At 41.6% G+C, this 24,873-nt stretch overlaps 1 protein-coding gene across 5 annotated transcripts in view; it reads right to left on the bottom strand.

Moving 5' to 3' along the window:
- Positions 1-563: 563 nt before the first annotated feature.
- The window catches only part of ncoa6 (nuclear receptor coactivator 6), a 31,474-nt gene continuing 7,164 nt past the window's right edge, over positions 564-24,873 (bottom strand). For 2 of the 5 annotated variants that reach the window (XM_081385773.1, XM_081385774.1), the window contains exons 2-15: positions 20,542-20,793; positions 19,686-19,841; positions 16,645-16,767; positions 16,392-16,520; positions 14,462-15,328; positions 11,843-11,974; positions 10,338-11,709; positions 10,133-10,248; positions 5,076-8,528; positions 4,921-4,968; positions 2,934-2,967; positions 2,552-2,593; positions 2,095-2,246; positions 890-1,074 (exon numbers count right to left, since the gene is read on the bottom strand). In XM_081385773.1, coding sequence (XP_081241899.1) covers positions 1,022-1,074; positions 2,095-2,246; positions 2,552-2,593; positions 2,934-2,967; positions 4,921-4,968; positions 5,076-8,528; positions 10,133-10,248; positions 10,338-11,709; positions 11,843-11,974; positions 14,462-15,328; positions 16,392-16,520; positions 16,645-16,767; positions 19,686-19,841; positions 20,542-20,749 — 6,885 coding nt within the window. In that variant the 5' untranslated portion in view covers positions 20,750-20,793 and the 3' untranslated portion in view covers positions 890-1,021. Of the gene's footprint in view, positions 1,075-2,094; positions 2,247-2,551; positions 2,594-2,933; positions 2,968-4,920; positions 4,969-5,075; positions 8,529-10,132; positions 10,249-10,337; positions 11,710-11,842; positions 11,975-14,461; positions 15,329-16,391; positions 16,521-16,644; positions 16,768-19,685; positions 19,842-20,541; positions 20,797-24,873 lie in introns of all 5 variants that reach the window. The other 3 variants (XM_081385775.1, XM_081385772.1, XM_081385776.1) reach the window with 3 other exon arrangements.

The raw sequence follows: 24,873 nt of genomic DNA on the forward strand, positions 1-24,873 counted from the left end.
TCCTCTGAAGTGGACATTACCGTATAACTGAGTGAATTACTCTGACACCATGTATGTAAATTGTTACTTAATACAGAAACCTTTTTTCTTTTCTTTTTTTGCAGAAGTGTTTTGTGGTTTTGACATCCACCAGCAGGGGCTAAATGGGGCTGCTACCCAGCCAAGCCTCGAGGTTTCATTTTTGTGGTGAAATACATTCAAGAAATTCATTGCATATTAACTTCCATTTCCTGTGTGATGAATGAATCAGAACCATTATCCACAATCTATTTCTGACTATTATTTGATTAGACTTCAGCATATAAATCACATATATTAGCTGCTTTTTGGAAGTCACAGACTGAAGCACATAATGAGGGTGTGTGGCAATTAATCAGTATGCATGCTAGCATTCAATTTTGAACTTTCCCTGTCTTGTCTTTAAACCTGTTCTAATTTAAGTTTGCTGGCATTTCTAGTAAATTAAATGAAACGTATGGTACTTTTGTATTAAAATCATCACAATTTGAGAGGGAGCTTCTATTAGCAGCATGCTCATCTAGAGACAAAAACAAGTCAGATGTACACTTGTAAAAATAGTTTAATGCATGTGATCCGGGGGCTAAATGGGTGAACATTGGTGCTGACAGTATTGAAATACAGTTAATTCATCATATAAGTCATGGTGGGGAAGTACAAATTCTGATTCTGTCACATTATTATATTGTGATACTACAGACATGATTCTATTCTTAGTCTGCATCACACGATTAATCTAGAATTTATCAATATTAATAATAATAATAATAATAATAATAAAAAAGTCACACCAAAACAAAGACATACAAACACATCATACACAATTCTAAACATCATCTCATCTAGTAGCCAGGAACAAAATACAGTATCATGATTAAAAAAAGAAAGAAAGAGAGAACTTCTGTACATGGTTATCTTGCTCAAGACCAAAAGGGAAAAACAGCAGATAAAACAAGTTCAGAGAACAAAAAAAATAATGTACAATTCACAGGTTTATTCATGATTACTTTGACTTCCTTCGTTTTGCCTGGGTGGGACTGGCTCCAGTGTTTGATTCTTGAAAGAGGGTGGAAAGAAAAGGTAGATTAGACACATCTCAATCAGGCATTGGTGCTAACAGGTCATGTGATGCACAGCGGATGCTTTCTCCTAGCCAAAACATCTTATGCTGGACATACCGTCAAAACATTACAGAGAGGAACATCCATTACTGGAGCAATTTATTCTAGTATTGTCAAATTATTATTTTTTCTATACACATTTATATTTTGCAACTCTCATAAAAAAGAATCATGCACTACTTCACCACTAGTCGGCGCTGTAGGAAGCCATCGAGTACTGGAGCGCATGCATTCTTCACAACACGCCTGTTTATCTTAACATGAGCCATGACCCAGACCAAAGAGAGTATGTGACCGTAAACACACTACATGAATTGTGTCTCATACTATAATAAACTATTCTGAAGCAGTTGATTAAAGATCTAAGTGGTGTAAGTACAGATCTGTTATTGTTTACACGGTTGAAATTTTGTACAAAGAGGCTAATGTTGCTTATACCATAGTCCGTCTGAATACTCGATTCTGATTGGCTGGAAAGTGTGCAATAAAACCGTTTAAAGTCCCCCTGTGGTGAGAATCCAGCTTTTAATGTTGTTTATATGTCTATGTGGTGTTTTTAATATGCTTTAAGACAAACCATGTGCAAATTCATAAGTGGACAGCATTGCTGAGTATTTTCTCCTTAAAACTGCAGTGAACCAAAGACAGTCTCAAAAACACGCTTCGAAACCGCTGGTGTTTCTGACGTCACAAACTACCTTGTAACCAATCAGATCAACGTGTGATCGTCAACCAGTGGATCTCTGAGCCGAGTGAGTGAGTGGAGGCGGGGCTCATTTGCATATTCATAGAACCGCATATACTAAATGAGGCAAGGGTGTAGAGTTACTTTCAAGATATTTTAATATTCTTTTTATATATTGTATGCAACTTGTATGCTATATACAAACCATGAGCACTCGAGTAACCGACTAGGAGAAATCCTAATTTCCATTTAGTTGACTAGAGTGCTAACCTGTACCTTTTCCTATGTTAGATGAGGCTGACCCTGGCCTAGCAGCTCTTTTCCTCTGTCCGTTGTCGGATGCTTCCTCCTCAGGTTCCTTGTCTGTTCGTGAGCTTCGTCGACTAGGACCTTTTGCTTTCTCAGTGGTGGCTCTTGTATCCCTGGAGAAGGAAGAAGGGCAGTGGGGTTAAGAAATCAACCGGAACGTTCACAGAGCACGGTCAGTTTGCAGTCGTACAGTCAACTTGTATGCTATATGCACTCTAATTTTCTTTGTGTTTGGAAATCAACTGTTCTCAATGAAGAAAGTTACCACATCTGTCCCCTGTACAACTGAGGAATTCATACTTGCTGTTTTTCCTCATCTACCACAGATAACGTCCGTCCTGTTCATGACCATATTTACTGAAATGGCCACGCTGCCCCGTGCAGGGAATCTGAATCTACAGGTCTGGTATATACATACCTTGGGGCTAAGTTGACGGGCGTCTTTCTTTTCTTTGCCCATCTGTTATAGAAGTGGAAAAACAGCGGTAAACTGCTTTGATGCTGAACAACATTTTTTTCTCCTTGCCCATATTTTGAGTACAGATCAAATAAAAGAATGATTTCATGAATCATTCCATGATTATTAGTGTCATGAGGTGAGCTTATTCAGATTAACCAATAAAATTACTCTTTGATTGAAACACTGAATCAACAAAAGTATAAAACATATTCATGTTAAAATTCAGGTAAAGAATAATGAAAATAAAGGTGAAAAAAGACATTGCAAGACAGGCTTCACACATGATGCTTAACAAGTTTATAGCGTATTGATGACGAACGAGAATTACACATTGCCTTACCCTTGTTCTGCTGCAGTGGTAGTAACCCCTTGACCTGTAAATAGAGAGAACTGAAATTAGTTTTGTGTTAAACACTGATTGTGAATTGTATTTTCTATATGTCAACTTCAGGCTACATCCCTGGGAGTTTGTCTGAGTCAAGCTGTTAGAAAGCGGAGCAAAAAGCGTTAGTTCGGAATACAAGAAATGATTTTGGTCAAGGACTGGATCCAGTCTTGATTACATAATCTTTAATTAGATTAGCATATGCTAAAGCCTAAAGTATACTTCAGTTTTTGTGTGAGCTAACTAGAGCATGTATACAGTGCACATGATGGAAATTTCATCATCAGTACTCACACATGCACATAGCGCAGACACTGGACAAAGAAGAAACTGTCTAGTGGGCATTAGGGGTTTCAACAACTTTAGATTTTTTAAAGTCAACATTTATGTGATGAAAGTTGAGTCGACGTCGACTAGTCGCTGATGCATCATTGATGACCAAATAAGCCTGAACCTCGGGCTGAGACTTGAACGCAGGTTGCCTTGTGCACAGCTATGGCATTTGACACAGCGCTCCTACATAACAGCTTATTTTATCAGTTCTTTTGTCTTTGGGTCGATATATTTCTCACAGATTTCTGCTCGTTCTAAATCAGATATAGATAAAGCAGCTCAGTAAACATTACATTTATATGTATGCATTAGTGAGAGCGCGATTACGTGTGAATTAATTCTACCCGGCAGTGTCTCTCTACTAATAGTAAAGCTGTGGGTTTTGGTTACTAAGAAATATATGCTAGAACCTTTCAGTTTCTAAGCTATTTTATTGATAAATCACAGAACAGAGTTTACAATACATTTCTGCGCTACTGAATGATTCTGTGTGCGCGCGATCTGACTGCGATATGCGCTCTACTGTCTGTCTGTGTGTGTGCGTTATGCGACAGCAGTTTAGAACGGTGATTAACTTACCTGTACAATAGGCTGTGTAATACGTGCATTCACACAATCAATTTTGAGCATCCAGATGGTATAATCAAACATATCTTATGAAGCGCTCTCAGAGTATGCATTTATTTATCATTTTAACCGATTTAACTTCAAAAGATTTCTTATCCTGTTTTACCCTCTATAGGCCATGATCAGCAATTAGTCATCAAGCTTAAAGCGTGTATGAAAGAACATTAAAGTCAACGCCTAGTGTGCATGTGATCAGCAAGCGTACCACACAAAGTGTATAGGTCATAAACCCCGCCCTCTCTACATAGTCTAATGGGACGTGAGGCAAACTAAACAATCAAATTACACTTCAAATAATTTTTTCCCAAAAATGTTTTGTGTCATTTTCTGTCGTTTTTATCACGCTGATGTAAGTTTAGGTGTTCGTTTTTTTTAAATAAGTTTGGTTGTAGTTAGTTATTTGATGCTATAAAAATGGGAATGTGACGTCATGATTGACAGCTGTGTGACTGACAGCTTATCTGAGCGAAGTAGTCACTGAAGCACCAAATGACTTTTTTGGGAATTTTCGAGAGGAGATTGTAGCTTCAACTTTAATTTCTACTTTTCCAAAACTGTTTATTTCACACCTACTTAATGAGTTGCTCTGCAGTTTAACTGTCCAAACCGTTTCTGCGGGAGTGTGGGCGGGACCTTGATATCACGGCTTTACTTCCCGCTCACTACCGCTCAGAATCAGGTCCCAAATCAGCACAAGATGTCAGCGCCATATTGGGACATTGGTGGCTTCACTTTTCTACAATGGAAGACAGTGAAGGTGCGTCGTCCATCTTTTTTTACAGTGTATGGTGTTCGCGCACACTATCAGATGGAGTGTACTTTGAAAGGCTATGCGTTCAGCCGTATGCATACGCTAATCGTATGCTTAAAACCCGAAGTATACTTTGGGCTCAAGGTAGTTCACATACAGTATTACTGCCATTTGCCTGACTTTCATTTGCATGGGTAAAAACAGATTTTATATAAAAAATAAAGTCTTTACCAGCTTGGTCACATGAAGCTTGGTCTTCTTGTGCAGCTTCAGGGTGAGCTGTATAGTTTACGTTAAATAAAATAAAGAATAACTAAGAATTAAAAAATCATTCATGTTTGACTAGACAACTAATGAAATTACCTGTATTATCGTCAAGCAGTTACCTGAGACGCTAGAAGCATCAACAATTGCTTCTTTGGTTTCAGCGGAGTCGGGTACACTAGTCTCCACCAGTGAAGAAGGCTGCTGTTCCACAGAGAGTTGAGGGGATGTTGCTGTGGAGGAGCCAGAAGATGTAGTGGAAGGCCCTGGAGCAGATGCAGCAACTGAAACTGTAGGCAAACTAGAGGGTGGCGAAGAATTAGCAACAGGACTGGACATGTGAAGCACTCCAGAGGTAGAGGCTGGCGGTGGCATATTAGACGTTGGTGTCGAAGTAAGGACTGGAGAAGGAGAGGGCACCGGTTCAGGAGAAGACACTTTTGGAGGAAGTGCAGATTGCTGAGATATTTGAGCAGCTGGAACAGCAGCTGGAACAGCCACTGGAGCAGAAGTCTGGAGTGCAGAAACCGTTTCAGATGTAACCGCACAAGACGCATGTGTTGTGGCAACATCCACAGTTTTTCCTAACTGAGTGGCAGGGGTTCGCACTTTTTTATCATTGTCACTGCTTGAAGAGACGGTGAGAGCAGTATTTTTGCTTACAACAGTCTGGACTGAACTGCTTTTGGCTAAGACTGTTGTTGGTGAGAGGGGACTTCTGCGGGAAACAGCTGTAGCCCCTGGGCTAGAGCAAGCAGGTGGAGAGGCTAAACGCTGTTGAAAGGGTGAGGACATACCAGAATGTAAGGATGACTGCCCAACAGGACTAGGTTTCGACCCACTGGCATCAGAGACACCAGGACTTGGCTGTTGAGTTGGTGGTATGACACTAACAGAGGAAGCCTGGCTTAAAGGTACTTGAACTTGAAGCTGCCCAATGACAGTGCGGCTCTGCTGAGTAGCAGCTATGCTGACGGTGGGTGAGCTTGTCTGCATAGGTGTTGATGCTGGTGCAGAGGGGGATGTAGTTGACCCAGAGGTAGGAGTAAGATGGATATTGGCAGAAACTATGGGACCAACCATTGTGACAGGCTGAGACATGACGTTAGTGCTTGACGGTACAGACGTAGCTTGAAATATGGAATACACAGGTCCTGTGATGTACTGTTGACGCGTTTGTGCAGGATTTTGATGACGAATATCTGGAGGTCTTATGTTTTTATTGGGAACTGCCAGTACCTTGGAAACAATAGCTGAAGGAACTACAGAAGCAGTGTTGGTAGCAGAGCTAATGGGATTGGAGGTTACATAGACTGTGATCTGGTTTTGTTGAGTTGGTGCTGATGAGATGGGCCTTTGCAAGACTGTTTGAGATGGATTTGAGATGGGTATAAGATTGTGACTCGAACTTACTGAAGGGTTGGGAATTGAAGTGAGGCTTAACAGCACAGCTTGGTTTGAACTAACGCTTGATACAGCACTGACAGACTGCATATTCGCACTGCTACTGGGAACAAAATTTGGACTTGATACTGCAGCAGATTTAGGTTTTTGATCCGTTTCACTTGTGCCAATATTTGTGCTCTGTGTAACAACAGGATTGGTTTGGTTCTCCTGAGCTAGGGGAGCATGAGGGCTCAATTTCTGCACGGGCTCTCCACCCACTTGAGGAATATTTTGAGATTTCACTGACAAAGATTGGGAACCTGTATTGTCCAATAGTTGATTCAGAGACGTTGGAGCATCTCTAAATGCTGGTGATACAGCAGAGCCAAGGTCATGTTGTGGTGTAGCCCGAGGTGGTTGTTTATCTTCAGCACGCTGTTCAACCAAATTGTTAGGCTCTTGCCGTCTGGGTTCCTGAGACGGCACCCGAGGGCTTGCCATTTTAGGTGCAGACTGCTCTCTTAACTGAACTGGCTGATGCTGCTCTGGCTGGCCATCTCTGACTGAATCAGCACTGCCAGGTTGGGTATGCACAGAATTTAAACTCTGTGTTGATTCTCCAGGTCCTGCTGATGGTAAAGATGCAGAGGTAGTAGGGAGCACTGTGTTGGGACTAACCATCATGTTCTGTGGACTAACCATGATTTGCTGCTGATGTGGAGGTGCTGTCAGGGAAGTTTTGGCACCCTTCTGTCTTCCTGGGCTTGGAGTGGCAGCTTTTTTATTTGAAGCAGGGCTGGATCGTCGACTATTACTGGGACTAGCCCTTTTAGCTTGCCCAACACCAGTCTGTTTGTCTTGTTTTCCTCCAGAGCTTACTATGCCACCACCTGACGGATAAGACTGTGGGCCATTGTTGTTGCCACTGGTATTATTGTTGACTGGAATAGTTGCCAAGCTTGGTGGAGCCTGACCAATTGCTTTAAGGGTGGTTGGGTTAAGACCTTGCTGATCAAAGCCTCGATTAAGGTTTGGCTGCCTCGGTGGCAGAGGAATGTTAATTTTTGGAGGGAAAAGACCAGCAATAGAGGCATTCAGTCTCTCGGGGGACAGATTTATTTCAGAGGGTTCAGTACTAGGTGGACGGTTGGTTGGAGTTAAAGGGTGGTGATATGGTCGGGGACTGGCTCGGTTAGGGGTTTTAGGGCGGGAACTTTGGGAAGTTGGAGGAGCACTGGGAAAGTGAATATTATGTGAGCTAGCCATTGCTGCCACTTGCTGAGACTGCTGCTGGGGACTTGCTCCTGGCTGGTGGGGCACTGATAAAGGCACAGATTTCATTAAATGAGTATTAGGACCTTGGCTGGGAATCATTGGTTGATTTCCATTTCCTGACTGTTGACCAATTTCAAGAGGTCCCCGGTCCTGCAAGCTATGGTTTCCAGGAGTTTCCTCTGGTGGTGTTGGTTGTCCAACCTCTGAAAGGGGTGTCCTTCTCGCTGCTCCAGTGAGAGATGGATTCACCATGAGTGGCATGCCTCTGGCTTTATCAGGAGAAGGTGGAACACCTCCATGCCCTTGAAGATCAATCATTAAAGGCATGTTGCCCGGCTGCGATACAGGCATTCTCTGAGATGGATCATTGGGATTGACTAAACCCTTTGGCATGTGTCCACCTTGCTGTAGTGGCATTCGATTCTTAGCTTCCTGTTGCATTTTAAGCAGCATAATCATTTGTTGTTGCTGCTGCTGCTGATGTTGTTGCTGTTGCTGCTGTGTCTGTTGTTGTTGTGGCTGTGACTGCATTTGTTGTTGGAGGTGTTGAGGCGGCTGTTGTTGTTGTTGTTGTTGTTGCATCTGCATTGACTGTTGTGAAGAATGAATCTGGGTCTGAACATGATGGGGTCCTTGTGATGTTCCAGCTTGGCCTTGAGGACCCTGCATACTCTGCATTTGCATTTGCTGCTGTTGCATTTGCTGCTGCTGAATTTGTTGATGCTGTTGTTGCATCTGTTGCTGTTGCATCTGTTGCTGCTGCATTTGTTGTTGCTGCTGCTGTTGTAACTGCTGTTGCTGTTGCATTTGCTGCTGCTGTTGCATTTGCTGCATCTGTTGCTGCTGTTGTGGGGGCATGAACTGCATTGGCATTTGCTGTAATACCCTTTGATCTCCAGACTGACCAGGCTGACCTAAAAATAAAATGCAAGTAAATAAAAAGTGTTATGTATAGGGATGCACCAAAAACACCTTTTCCAGAATGAGTCCGATACTTTCATTTTTGGTACTAGCCAATACAGAGTACCGATACCTGTATTTTCACTGCCTTTGTAATTTTTCAATGTATTGGGGTAGAGAAACCAAAAGAATATAAATCACATTAGTTGGCTTAATTTGTTCAGCTAATATATATTTCAGTTATTTTCATGCTTAATTAAGCCTGCTAAAATGTATTGTATGAGCTTCTGTTACTTTCACTGTTCATTCTATTGCTCTATCATATTTCATCTTTCATTTAATAGCACAGCACATATTTAGAGCTGCTCCAGAAGGCTCAGCGCTGAGGATTGGGTCCGTGGATCAAAAGTTTAGACACCAGTGAAATATCACAACTCTATTCCAATTTTGGTACTACAGCAAACTACTAGCCTAATTAACGCAAATTTAAAGCATTATTAAAGACAAGTTCAGTCAGTGATTAAATATAAGAAAAAATTATCAAATTACAAATACCACAAATAAATACAACAGAACAAAGATTTTTCAGGTACAGAAATTCTGAAAAACACTGCATATTCATTACTGTATAAATAAAATATAGATGGATATTTATAAAGTTATTCAATTAAGAGCAGTGAGTGATTTCTTTGTCCTTTGTTGGATTAACATTAAAACACAGCAGCAGGTTTATTAGGCTGCTGTCCCTTTACGACCGAATGCACAGACCCCATGTGAATATACTGTCTACTACGTTCACTTGAGATATAACCGACTATGTTTACTGGGATACTCGCCAAGACCGGTGTTTTTACATAATTTTGTGTGAATTTGTCCGTACAAGTGCAAGACGTGAAAGAGAATTCAATTCAATATTCGCGCGTCGACTGAGACAGCAGCAAACACTAAGACGCGGGTTTTCTGGGCGCGTGCTTCGGATGTTTGAGTTCGGATGAAACTTCTTGGCTTGCAAACATCCTGTAATGATATAGGGAACCACTGGTTATATATAAATCTCGAAGCAGTTCATGTTTTACTTACATATACGATTTATTTTTAATCCAAATGACACGTGTGCTGGGTGAACGATCGACAATCAAGAGCATTCAAGTGAAGTGCATGCTCTCTCTCTCTCTCTTCAGTTAACGTCAATAATAAGCTACATGCCTCGTTTTACTTTCTTTGCCATTGATATCCGACTGAACTGCAAACTTTCCACTGATGTCTGTGAAAAAGGGATGCGCTTGGCAAGCTCATGTGTCTGTGTCATTGTGTGCTCAATCCACTGCACGTTTTTTAAAGCACCACATCTATATAGGCGTTACTATATTTTGTTTAATATTCCTCTAATTAGATACATTTACTCCACAGACATTCTTTTTTTATCCCCATTATACTCTCTGTTGTCAGGGTTTCTTTGTCTGGACACAAACACTGTGCACACGCTGCCTGGTATCAGAACATTTTTTGAGTACGAGTACGAGAGCACAGTATCGGACCGATACCAATACTGATATCGGTGCATCCCTAGTTATGTAAAAACAATTAATCATCAAACAAGAGAGATTTGATTATTTACCTGGCCGATTTGCGAATTCAGAGAGTTTGGAGTTAGAGTCAAGGCCGGCCCCTTGATCACTACCCAGCCCTTGCATCTCTACTTCCTCCATTCCATGAGGCACTGAATCCAGACCACTAAGACAGAGATAGATACACTTTGTAGTTATTTGCAACAGAGTCATTTACTCTGCTCGCGTAAAAATCAAAGATTAAAAAGCCCTTACCACAGACCATCAGCAGACTGTTGTCCTTCTCCTACTTTTGGTTTTTTCTTACGAGGAGGTTTTTTCTTCTTAGGCTTAGCCTGGTTAGCAGCAACTCCACCTGCTCCTTGCTTCCCACCAGGACCAAACTGGCTGGCAGAAATATCACTTTGGAGAAGATTTACTAACAAGGGACTGGTTAATGTCACATCCTTGTTTACTGGAAATCCACCTGCTTGCCCACATGGGCCTCCAATTTGCAGCTGACCAGCAAACTGAGGATTGAAGGGCATGCCATGACCAGGAAAATGGCCATTGCCAACCTGTAAATGTTGAGAGCCCAACATGCCCTGCTGTTGTTGCTGATTCTGCAGGTCTGGAACCATCTGTTGGCCGATATCAGGATTTCCACTAGTATCTCCAAGCTGATGTTGATGTTGCTGACCAGCCTGTTGCTGCTGCAGCATCACCTGCTGTTGCTGTTGCTTTTGCTGAAGCTGTTGCTGTACTAAATGGTGATTTCCTGGAAGTCGCATTTGAGGCCCGTGAATTCCCAATGCTTGGTTGGGATTGCCATTAATTGGAATTTGTTGAGACTGTTGTTGTACCATTTGCTGATGGGGTTGCTGCTGTAGCTGTTGTTGTTGCTGTAGCTGCTGTTGTTGCATTTGTGACTGTTGTGGCTGTTGATGTTGCAGTTGTAGTTGCTGCTGTTGTAACTGTTGTTGCTGTAGCTGCTGTTGCTGTAATTGTTGCTGCTGTTGTTGCAAATGAGCCAATTGTTGTTGTTGCTGTTGCTGATGCTGTTGCGGAGTCATCTGTTGCTGACCCATCTGAGATTGAAACTGTGGCAGATTACCTTGAATATTGGGTGAAGGACCTCTCATCATCTGGCCTGGCATTACCCCAGGTTGACCTTTTGGCCTCTGTATCTGACTAGCTACAATGTGCTCCATCATAGCATTTTGCTGCTGTTGTTGCTGCTGTTGTTGTTGTTGTTGTTGTTGTTGCTGCTGAAGCAATAATGCCTGGTGTCCCGGTCCTCCACTGTGTTGGTTTTGGTTTTGCATGATCCCTTGACCCTGTGGAGGCATCATTTGCTTGGGAGGAGTCATTCCTCGTTGCCCGGTATTCACTGGCCTGGACAGGACAGTCTGGCCCCCTGTTTGGCTTTGTACAAGTTGACTTTGTGAGGAAACCACTGCCTGTGTTTGATGTTGGGTCTGCGGTACACCCATCATTTGAGTCTGAAGCCCTTGCTGAGGTTGCCCCATACTTCCTCCTGAGGGGGTGCCTGGCGGTTGTGCTGGCATGCCAGTGTGGTGGGTCATTACAGCACCTTGAAGGGGATTTGACTGCATGTGGTTTGGCCCTGAGGCTGAAGACTGGACACCTATGGAAAGATTTTCAGAGGTGTTGAAAACTAGGCTAATTAAAGTTGTATAGATAGAAAGTGGGTATAACTTCAAATTTCAATAGAACAAAAGCTAAATTAAAACAATACACTTTACATGTGCACATCTTACCAGTGTTTGCAACGCTCTGATTATTTTGTAATTGGGGTGTACTACCTGCTCCAGTGGTAGTAACCTGTCCTTGTGCAAAGTTATGATTAACAGGAGCATTTGGGAACCCCATTGGCATTCGTTTGGGCATACCTGCAAAAGTTATATAAATTCAAATACAAGCAGCCAAATAGGCTAAATAACAATTTACAGGGTTCATACAGATACTGTAAAATGAAATTGCGGGACTTTCAAGGACTTTTCAAGCACTACTTTTTTATTTTCAAGGACTACAGAGATTGCACTTTTAGTATGTTTTAAGGATTTTTTTAAAGTGAAATTACAGATATAAAGGTATCCAAATACCAAATATATACACACTCACCTAAAGGATTATTAGGAACACCTAGACTGGGCGGTTTGACCAAAAATCCACATCACGGTTTTTTTCTAAATTAAACCGGTTTCACGGTAAATGACGGTGTTTTTTTTTTTTTTTTTTTTCCAAGCATGATGGGTTTTAATCACATTTTCTACTGAGTGAGAGAGGAAATAGGCTACTGCAGTAGACATATAATGATATATATCTTATAATGCCCTATTTTATTGTCATGAGTGAATGAAAAAATCCACACTAATATTAATAATACAGGTTTGCAAGGCTGTTTACAAAGAGGTGCCAGCAGGACGCGCTTTAGGAGCGGCAGAAATAATGGTTTCCCCAGTAACGGCTGTACTCAAAGCAGCAACGCTGCTTCATCAGGAAAGATAAAGAAAGATTCAATCGTAATAACAAAGAAACTTTTCTAAAGACCGTCAGTTCACTTCAGATACGTACAGTATAAAAACACGCGCGCCGCGAGAAAGAAAAAAAACACTCTCACCCCCACAAGGCTGCGACACGGCTACCGGAGCTGATCGCGCCCATTCTAGTCAATGCTTGTGTTTCAGATTGAAGCTTCCCAAAAGCAGCTCTCCGCGCCGCTTCGCTAAATATAGGCGCCTAGTCTATTTTGACGCACGCGTGTGGAGGACGGAATAAAACCTTGTCGCACTCGCAGCCGTAATGCGCCGCAGACGTAATGCGCCGCAGACGTGTGTTCTGTGTTGTAAATGAGGTGCGAGACAGTGTCGCGCAACGCCTCGTTCCGATTAAAGCGACATACACCAGTATTGCGGTTTATTAAAAATTCATATCGTAACAAAAATAAACACCGGTATTCGGTTTGAACCGGTAAACCGCCCAGCACTAGGAACACCTGTTCAATTTCTCATTAATGCAATTATCTAATCAACCAATCACATGGCAGTTGCTTCAATGCATTTAGGGGTGTGGTCCTGGTCAAGACAATCTCCTGAACTCCAAACTGAATGTCAGAATGGGAAAGAAAGGTGATTTAAGCAATTTTGAGCGTGGCATGGTTGTTGGTGCCAGATGGGCCGGTCTGAGTATTTCACAATCTGCTCAGTTACTGGGATTTTCACGCACAACCATTTCTAGGGTTTACAAAGAATGGTGTGAAAAGGGAAAAACATCCAGTATGCGGCAGTCCTGTGGGCGAAAATGCCTTGTTGATGCTAGAGGTCAGAGGAGAATGGGCCGACTGATTCAAGCTGATAGAAGAGCAACTTTGACTGAAATAACCACTCGTTACAACCGAGGTATGCAGCAAAGCATTTGTGAAGCCACAACACGCACAACCTTGAGGCGGATGGGCTACAACAGCAGAAGACCCCACCGGGTACCACTCATCTCCACTACAAATAGGAAAAAGAGGCTACAATTTGCACAAGCTCACCAAAATTGGACAGTTGAAGACTGGAAAAATGTTGCCTGGTCTGATGAGTCTCGATTTCTGTTGAGACATTCAGATGGTAGAGTCAGAATTTGGCGTAAACAGAATGAGAACATGGATCCATCATGCCTTGTTACCACTGTGCAGGCTGGTGGTGGTGGTGTAATGGTGTGGGGGATGTTTTCTTGGCACACTTTAGGCCCCTTAGTGCCAATTGGGCATCGTTTAAATGCCACGGCCTACCTGAGCATTGTTTCTGACCATCTCCATCCCTTTATGACCACCATGTACCCATCCTCTGATGGCTACTTCCAGCAGGATAATGCACCATGTCACAAAGCTCGAATCATTTCAAATTGGTTTCTTGAACATGACAATGAGTTCACTGTACTAAAATGGCCCCCACAGTCACCAGATCTCAACCCAATAGAGCATCTTTGGGATGTGGTGGAACGGGAGCTTCGTGCCCTGGATGTGCATCCCACAAATCTCCATCAACTGCAAGATGCTATCCTATCAATATGGGCCAACATTTTTAAAGAATGCTTTCAGCACCTTGTTGAATCAATGCCACGTAGAATTAAGGCAGCGAAAGGGGGTCAAACACAGTATTAGTATGGTGTTCCTAATAATCCTTTAGGTGAGTGTATATATATAAATATATATATATATATATATATATATATTAGTATTTAAATAAGTCAAGCACTTTAAGTACCTCTTTGTAAATATGGATGTTTTCAAGGGTTTTCCAGGACTTCAAATTTCAAAAAGTCAAATTCAAATTACCTCATACAAACTCTGAATATAATATCACTTTCACATTAAAGAGCTAAAGACATACCTCCCATACCACCTTGAGAAACCTGTCCATGTTGAGGAATGCCCATAAAGCCTGGCTGAATGTTTCCTGGCTGTCCCATCACAGCTCTCCCTGGAGACCCAACACCTTGTGGGAACCCCTGGGGGGTTGTGGGACGTGGACCAAGTTGCCCCTGTCCCTGTCCCATCATTGGAGGAGTTCCAGGTGAGCCCTGTTGGAAAGGAGATGACGACGACCCAGGGGACTTAGCTGCAAGATTGCCTTGCGCGGCAGAGGAAGGAGGCAGAGGAGGAGGGGCTCTTGAGACGACTACACCTGGTGCTCCCTGAGGACCTTTGGGCTGAGGGGTGGCAAACTGGTTTACCCCTGTCTGCTGCTGCTGCTGTTGTTGCTGCTGCAACTGAAGTGGTGCCATTGTATTGAAAACCTGTCCAGCCTGCTGGCTTCCAAATGGATATGGTGGTGGTGGATGATTGGGCGTCTGAACCGATGCCAAAGAGGGTGGACGCTGCCCCATTTGTGGCTGTGGGGGGGCTTTCCTCCAACCTGGCCCCATGGGACCCTGGACAGGTGGTGGTTGGAGAACACCAGAGGGCAACTGGTTCCAGCCAGGGGGTACAGGCATCTGGTTAGAGGGGTTGAAAGGACCACGTGCACCACCTAGTTGAGCCAGCTGAACCTGCTGCTGTTGGTGCTGCTGCTGTTGTTGCTGTTGTTGTTGAAGTTGCTGTAGGGCTGCTGGATTTAACTGTCGATTTGCTTGCATGGCTTGTATGTGATGTCCCTGTGGGCCTAAGTTGCCGAGTGGAACATGTCCCACTTGAGGATGCTGGAGTTGTTGTTGCTGTTGCTGTAAGGCCAGCCCTGACAGCATGGGATCCATTGTGTCTGAAAAAGAAAGTTGACAGATTTTGAAAGGTAAAATGAGAACTACATCCCTGTTAATAACCCTTTTTTGTTGCTTTGCATAGCAACCTTTAACTCACAAATCACCTCAACTTTTACTTTTAAATTTGATTAATATCTGTCTTAGGTGATCTGGCAACAGAGGAGGAGTGCCTACTCTCCTGTAAACCAACAGTTGCACTACGGCTTGAAACTTCAGTTAAGTGTGGTTTAAATTATTATCATCATTAAATTAGGATACATAAAAATAAAACTTCACAGTTGCTTCAATTTCTTCAGTATGCCTGATTTCAATATAAAGTGAGTGACAAAGATCATGTGAAGCACAAACCTCCAAAGTTAATTTGGTGCATGTACTAAAACTTAAATTCAGCTTGAAAAATTACATTATAAATTAAATTACAAATATGCTTGCATTTCTTGTTAGGAGCAAATTCAGGAACTACCCTTCCAATTACAGTGCGATATTTGAATGGGTCATTAAAACATTGACTCACTTGATTCATTCAAAAGGCAGATTCATTAATCAATGAAACACCGCTTTTGCTCGGAGATGCAGAGCGGCTCAGCTCCGACTTAGTTTGAAACAATTGTTTGTAAAATCAACATTGCTTATTGCTTAACTATATTATGTATTATATATATTAAAAACAAGAACTAGTAAAGGCGCATTTTTTTTGCGCCCATATCTCGCATTTTTGTGCCATTTATGCTAATTTAGCTGTATTCTGACTAACTAAAACACCTTGGATTGGCCATTGTGTCTCAAGAAACAACAGATATGTCTGTGATTGGCTACATTGCTCAACACTGCAAAACTCGTTGTAAATAGAAACCGTTGACGCTCTCCAAAAAACAAACCCATATACGCACTGGGTTGTTTGTGACCCACTAAAAATATGCTATTACTAGTTTTAGTTAAGGGTGCACACTTAATAGCAGAACCAGGCCTGATCAGGTCAGTCGCAGTAGGGCCGTGTGGAGCATAAAAACAGGAGTCATATCACTGAATTAACAAATGTCTTGTGGACGTTTAAAGCATTACCTGTCTGTGAAGGTGGTCTTGGTGCTCTTGGTTGCATCTGTCCACCACTATTGGGTACCATTCCCTGTGGTGCCATATTAGCCCCAGGGGGCATCATGGACACCGAAGGGTTATTCATTCGCATTCCAGCTGAAAAACAAGCATTTCTTCAGCATACATGTGCCTAATGAAATTTAAGTCATCCTGAAGACCTAGATTAGTTTGTTCATGCGTGTTTGATTAGGGCTTGAGCTAAACTCTTGTGCATAATTACCCTGGCCCTGCTGCATGGGGAAGCCAACATCCATTCTCATCTGACCAGGAGCAACGAGGGGTCCGTTAACCCTTACTTCTTGATTTCGGATCTGCCCAACCGCAACGTTGATAGCACCTTCACCTGTATGAGCCCGTCAGACGAATCAACACATAAGTGAAATCACACTTATATCTAGACGTCTTAATAACGTAATAATGCGAGTGACTGCGGTAAGTGGCAAAAAGACTGAGCAGCAGCATTTGTTTTAAGCGTGAATGCCGCGAACGGAAAAGAGCTTTGTGATTGACTATACGACTAGATTTGACAAGAAATCTGAGGTATATTTTTACAGACTGCCAAAAGCTACAGAATAGAGAAGCAAATAAATTGCAGCAATTCATAGAAACAGCTGGACTCCAGGCAGCGAATGGTGTTTTTGTGTCCATATGCTGAATTTAGGGGTAAAATCTCACCCTAGATATTGTATTGTTATATATTTTATTGACAACTCATCAATTAAATATTTACCATTGTATATTCTGCATAATTGGATGTTTTTAAATAAACACTGACAAAAAAAACTATACAAGTTTTAGGGCTGGACGATATGACTATATATATATAACATTGATATGAGTGATCACATGGATTTAGACCTACCAATAGTGTATTTATATAAAGCATTAGGGCTGGGCGATATGGAGCAAAAAATATATCTTGATATATTTTGCTATATCTCGATATACGATATATATCTCGATATCTTTACAGGAAAAATAACTCCCCAAAAACTACTGCAAAAACAAATATGCCAAATACCATACCAAGTCTTTTTTATTGAAGTGCAAAGAGGTAGGCAGTTCATGTAGGAACAAATGCTTCTGCGACATTTTTAAATAATATATTTTTTTATTCTTTTTTTATAATTAAAGGGGCACTATGCAGCTTTCTGTTTCTGTCAAACAGCGACCCCTAGAGTCGCTGTGGAGTACTTGCATTTAACGTTACTGTCGTAAATAGCACTCGCGCAGAGCCGTCTCTGCACTCACGGCCCGATCCCTTCCGCCCTCTATACCGGTACCTGTTCAATAGGATGGAAGCTGTAACGAGTGGAAATAAGGTGTGGCCCCTTTAAGAGCTGCGCGCGCCCTGTTGAACTGTCGTCGGCAGTCTGTGTTGTATCATGTGCACCTCGAACACCCGTATGCGGGTTATTTCAGTTTGATGCTCATTCTTATCCTACTTTTGTTTATCAAGTAAAGATGTGGATGGTAGAACGGGTGACAGACAGTTACACGAGTTCGACTGGGGAATAAAGTGCAAGTTGTGAGATGCCAATCGCCTCCGTGAGACTGTCTGGCTCTCGGTAATAACTTCATCTGTGAGCTATCCCTATTTCTCCTCCTGGCAGAACGCGTTACAAAGCGTCGGACATCGAACAGGCACAGATAACCTCTGAAGATGTCTACTAGTCAATCAACAAGAACGATATTTACTCGAGTCTGACTCCTTGCTCGGTCAGTCTGCCTACATTTGAAATAACACAATTTTTATAAATATAAACAATATATCGATATATACGATATGTCAAAATCCATATCGTGTTTAAAAAATATCTCGATATATTTTAAATATCGAGATATCGCCCACCCCTATAAAGCATTCACAGGAAAATTTTAGGGCTGGTCCGAATACCGTTTTTTTAGCTTCGAAGCTTCGGTCGTAATGAACATCGAATATTCGAAGCTTCGGAGAGAGGGGACTGAACATATCCTTCTCTCTAATAAAGGCAGGAATCTCTATGTGTCTGTATGTCCGTTTGCATTTTGATTATTTCGAGAACCGTTCATCCAATCGACTTCACAGGGAGTGCAGTGTCGCATTTGGTGCAATATAGATGGACACGCGGGACGCAACACATTCAGAATTAATAAACTTTTAGTAAACTACAGAACAGCGCGAGCGGGAAGCGGTGCGCCTCACGCGGGCAGGGCTTATATGCTCCTAACGGACACTGCACTAGTGATATAAAACGCACACACACAGGTCTGTTAACTTAAGCAATACTTTTAAGGTAGTCTAATATTTTGTATATTTTTCTGACTAACAAATTACTGACACAGTAAAGGGTAGATTTAAATAAAGAAAAACGAAATTTAAATAAAGAAAAAAACGAAATTTAAATAAAGAAAAAAAACGAAATTTAAATAAGGAAAAACGAAATTAAGTTAAATTAAAAACGAGATTAATTTAGATTGATAATAACGGGTAAAAAGGCTAATACATTTTGTTTCTATTATTCTATTTTCTACAATGTCAAAGAAACGCAGCTTAACCCAAAACACAAGCTCAGGCATGCACACTCCGCTGTTCTGCGCTCTAGCCAGAGAACACTCCCGTTGCTGGAACACTTTTAGGCGTCGGTTCTATTTCTAGCATGCACGCATTTTCCGCGTGTCTCACGCAGGCAGTGTACAAACTCCAACCTGTTAACATGGGAGCCGAAATAAAAACGGACATACCACGCAGCTGAGACGCTCACACCACGCAGCCAGTGTGTCGCCGGCCTTATTCAAGCGCGAATGTGAACCGTTTCGCGGGGGATCCCAAGTGTGCACAAAAACAAACAAAAAAAACTAATATTCAAATGTCAAATTTTCAAATCAAATACCACCCCACCGAACGAATATTCGAATATTCGGGTCCAGCCCTAGAAAATTTGCTTTATGCATTTCCCCGGCGTCCAAATCGGGCACATATAAATGTCAGGAAACACGATTCCTGGTTGCATGTCAATATCCATGGATCACTGGATCTTTGGTAAGTTGTAAGGAGCACTATATCGAGTCCAACCTTTAGTTTAAACCGATAATCGTTTGTTTTACTCGCGTTTTCCCTATTAAATCCAGTCACGCAGCAGCTCTTTTGCCACTCAGTCCGCCTGAGGGGGGCGTGATCCGCCGGGAAAGTGACGTCAGTGCATACCCTCTATTACAAAAATACAAAGCACTAATATAGTCAAAGATGCATTGCAAGTGGTTTGGATGAGCCAAATGTACCTTCAATCTGCACAGAGAGGATGCCCAGGTCGCGCAGCTGCTGCTGGTTGTTTTGAGCCAGGAGTCGCAGTCGCTCGGCCGCCTCTCTGGGGATGTTGAACGTGACACGCACACTGTTCCACGGCTCCACGCGCTCCGGCTCCAGCTTCTTCGTACCTTCATGAGACAGAGTGGAGGACAGGAGAAATATAAGCCAACGGAGATGGAAAAAAAGCTTAAAGACCCCATGAAAACAAAACTGGAGTTTGGGTCTTTTAGTCTATGTCTGTTAGCTTTATAATACAACAATACAAGAAATAAAACTGCACTTGTCAAGCCATTTCATGAAAAGGAACCTAAAGAGTCCTAAACTGCACATACTAAACACTGAGCAAAGACGGCATGAAACTTTATATCTTTTAAACAAACAGCATTTAAATCAAATGTATAAAATCTAAAAAATATCATTTTCCGTTAACACTTTACAATAAGGTTCATTAGTTAACATTAGTGTATTAACTAACATGACCTAACAATGAACAATACATTTGTTACCGTATTTATTAATCTTTGTTAATGTTAGTTAATAAACATCCAGCTGTTCATTGTTCATGTTAGTTCACAGTGCAACAGTGTAACTAATGTTAACAAATACAACCTTTGACTTAAATAATGTGTTAGTAAATGTTTTAAATTAATATCAACTAAGATTAATAAATGCTGTAGAAGTGAAGTTCATTCTTAGTTCATGTTAACTAATGTAGTTAACTAAATGTTAACTAATGAACCTTATTGTAAAGTGTTACCAATTTTCCAGTAGAAATGCATCGTTCTCATGAAAATGAATATAAATAAAAGTTTCAAGCCAAATCTTGACCTAGTAAGAGCATATCAGGCATCCCGTTTAAGATGGTGTCCAGCTTCTGCTGAAAGTCCTCATCATTCATGTTCCCTGTGAAAGCAACATAGATAGTGGAGTTTGTGGTGGGGCTGCGGGAGCCGTCGTCTCCATCTTCCACTCCGGAGTCGTGATCCGCGAGCGAGACGCCTCGGGAGAGCTCGGACGAGCCGTGCTGATGCGCCATAGCCCTTCACCAAAAGAGCTGTGTGGCCTCTGGAGACTGAGACACTGCTGAGAGAGAAACAACAAGGTTTGTCACCATCAATGAGGAAACCATCAAATAAAGAGAAATAATATACATTCCTTAGACCTTGAATACACTACGGTTCTAACATTATCTATCATGTGTAAATGCTGTTGCTTTGATCTTCCTATTCATCAAAAAATCCAAAAAAGAATTATCACTGTTCCCACAAAAAATATACCCTGGTAATCCAGAGTTCTCGCGAGAGCACAAGTTGAATTTGCTCAGCGAGTTACTCTTGCGTCGAGTAATGATGCTCATTAAATATGCCCTTGTATCTGAGCTGCACCAATCACATCGGTTATCTGATATAGGCGGGCCAGAGGCGAGATGACGACAGCGCTGCGACGTCGAAGTCATTAGTAAACATTGCAAGATGGCTATGGATGAACACCAGTTGTTTGAAACGGCTTTGGCCGCTACAATGAATGAGTTAGACTTTTTCTCTAAAAGAGGAACAGAAGACGCCGCACGAATCGTTCCTTTGCAAGAAGGATGTTTTTGCTGTTTTGCCGACCGGATACGGCAAGAGTCTAATCTACCAGTTAGCTCCGCTGGTAGCTAAGCGATAACTTGTGATTGGTCGTAGTGTTATCCAATTGCGTGCAGTGAGATTTTCAAATGCGTGCTTGGTGCCGCCCCTCGAGCTGGCCGATTTTCATTAGTTGATGCCAGACCATTAATCTTTTAGATTTGGGTCTGGTTTTCCAGGCCACAAAAAATATATGAAAATATTTAAAGTGCCCCTATTATGGTTTTTCGAATATTCCCTTTCCTGCAGTGTGTAATAAAGCTGTCTGTGAATGTAAACGTTCTGCAAAGTTGTAAAGTCAAAAGTGCACGATAAATAAAGTTATTGTCTCCCAAAAGAAAGAACCGATCTGAAATCATCCCGAATTCGAATCCCACTGCGTTACAGTTCCACGTCACTACTAGATAAGACATTTGCATTGTGCGTTGTCCGCCCGCAAACAACTTGACCAGCCCTCAACACAACACTGACCAGCCCTCAACGACTGCTTCTCAAATCTCTGAGTTCAACAAGGGATTCGCCCAACGCTTGCTCAATGGGTCAGTACCCAGTTTATTTGGACCAACCTGCTCCTCAGAATCACATCCTGTAAGTATGATTAATTAATGATGTATATTTTTTGCACATTTTATTTTCGCTTTCAAATTAGCGCCAATTCGGGGGCGGATTGCTTGAATGGTGAGTTCATGAGCCTATTATTCTTAATGAAAAGCACAACAACAAAACATTACAATGACAAACTCGCTTAAATAGGTGCTTTTACATTTCTCTTTGACACCAAATATTCTGCCATCATTTTGTCATGAAATCTGACTCCTGCTGCAACTCTCGCTCAGCTCACGATTTATTAAGCAGACACGTTCAGTTTTATAATTGTAGTGTCTGTTCTCTAACTGAACTAAATTATTTTATTTAAAAATTAAAAAATTAAAAAATTTGCATCGACGATGGGGCAAGTGATGTAACCGGTGTAGCCAGGGCAGGACTTAGGGTGGTGGGGGCCCCTGGGCTTGAGTCACTTTCGGGCCCTACCTTCTATACATTACTTCAAATAGAACACAATGATACATACACAAGCTATGTAGGCCTATTAGAGCTACACAATTCTGGATAAACTGAGAATAAAAATAGAGATCACGATTCTGAACAAACAACTAAGCAAAATAACATAATTTATGTTAATTGCTGAAGTCTATTAAAATGTTTAATTAATCTGAATTATAAAAAAATAAAAAAAACTTGGGTTTGAATGAATGATTCAATTCCTCAATCAAATGCACTTGTTTCATAGATGAATCAGCATTTTTGAACGAATCTCCTGAATGAACGATTCAATGACAAATGTTTTTTAAAAGTCATTTGTCGTCATCTGGTGGCGTAACAATATAATCGATCCAATCGTTATTTGAAGTGCAAAGCTATTTCAAAAGGTGACTGGTACCATAGACAGTGTTACATGTTTAAAAAAAGTTCAAAGTGATCATAAGTTTATTGCAATGCACAAATGTCTTGGTCAGAATGAGAATAAAACACTTATTTACCTGGAAAACATATGTTTTGATTGTGGCATTTCTTTGAGATTTAGAATCCAGTATTCCTATAGGCTAATTATTGTTTCTTTTATGAATTTAATAAAGAACTCTGTCTCGTATTCTGTCCAAACGATCCATGTAGGCTACTTTAGTGTCCATTCGTTTTTCCTTTTTTAACCCGTAATTGAAAAACGAAAAATGAACGGTTGTTGTCTTTTTAAAACGCAAAGTTGAACACCAACATTTTAATTTGAACTGGCTACACCAACTGCTGCGCAAAAAAGTACGTCGACGAATTTTCAGATTTCTTTTTGCCCCTTTATTAAACATTTAAAATATTCACAAATTAATATGGAAAACATGGCGATTTTACTGGTTTTCAAAGGCCAAATTAGAACCTGAAATTGATGTTTTTCCCGCAGTGCGGAGAAGAGCCATTAATATTATTAATAAACTTGCTTTGGCTAAAATCACATCTCCATCTCCGCTGCACATTTCATACGGATTAATCAGAAGGTATTAGCTTTCGATTCGAATTTGTTCGTTTTAAAGTGGACATTTCAATCTTTAGCCAACATAGGCTATATTTTGTTTCAGTTCTCGCGCTCCAGTTTACGGAGATCATGAAAGTGCGTCTGATTGTTTTCTTTTATTTTACAAAAGCACAACGTTGTCTTGTTATTGTGAGTTTACACAAATAAAATGATTTTCTGTTTGACTAGAAATGATAGAGTATTTTAAGTTGTGTCCACTGTTGATAGGAAAATGCAAGTCGCGGCCGCGCCTCCGTGCCATGCAGTGCGCGCTCCACACTCAGCTTTGTTCCATTTTTGCATAAAAGCGTCTTCTAAATAGGCCTATTGCCTATTTAGAAGACGCTTTTATGCAAAAAAGGAACAAAGCTGAGTGTGGAGCGCGCACTGCATAATTAACCTATTAATTATGTTATAATTAAATAATATAAAATTATTATTATTTGCGTAGCTATACATGGACCTCAAACACACCGCGTCTTCTAACTCAGGTGACTGTAATTGCGCAAAAACTGTTTCCATTGCAGTTTTGCGAAAAAAATTTCGAATTGCCTGAAAAACCACCTCATGCGAGCGTAAATTTTTATTTTTTTTTAGATAAACGGGAGTTTTTGCGACATTGACGTGTTTCCATTGTGCTTATTTTCAATTCGCAATTTCAATTTGCGCAATTTGAAGGGTAATGGAAACGCGGCTACTGTCTTATGCAGACAGTTTTTTCAACGGTTTGGCAGTAAACGAGGCACTACGTAGGCTAACTACCAATAACCAATCAGCAAACCTAAATTATATTTTTCATTGCAGGGAAGGGCCAGGTAACAATGCTAGACCAATCAACAAACTTTAAATGAAAAATTAAATGACTGACATATTATTGAAAAAATCAAACGCAAACGGGCGGGGGCCCCTATTGGGCGGGGCCCATGGGCTTGAGCCCAGTCAAGCCCAATGGTAAGTCCGGCCTTGGGTGTAGCTTCTGAACAGAACACCGTCAACACCGACTATCGTAGCAAAGCCTAGTGTGTAGCTTCCGACGAGCGCTGTAAGCGGTGGACCAATCACAACAGACTGGGCCACCTGACCAATCAGAGCAGAGCAGACCAATCACAACAGACTGGGCCACCTGACCAATCAGAGCAGAGCAGACCAATCACAACAGACTGGGCCACCTGACCAATCAGAGCAGAGCAGACCAATCACAACAGACTGGGTCATCTGACCAATCAGAGCAGAGTAGACCAATCACATCACAACAGACTGGGCCGCCTGACCAATCAGAGCAGAGCAGACCAATCACAACAGACTGGGCCGCCTGACCAATCAGAGCAGAGCAGACCAATCACAACAGACTGGGCCGCCTGACCAATCAGAGCAGAGTAGACCAATCACATCACAACAGACTGGGCCGCCTGACCAATCAGAGCAGAGCAGACCAATCACAACAGACTGGGCCGCCTGACCAATCAG

This window comes from Scardinius erythrophthalmus (assembly GCF_964197995.2).
Source record: "Scardinius erythrophthalmus genome assembly, chromosome: 15".
Taxonomy (NCBI): Eukaryota; Metazoa; Chordata; class Actinopteri; order Cypriniformes; family Leuciscidae; genus Scardinius; species Scardinius erythrophthalmus.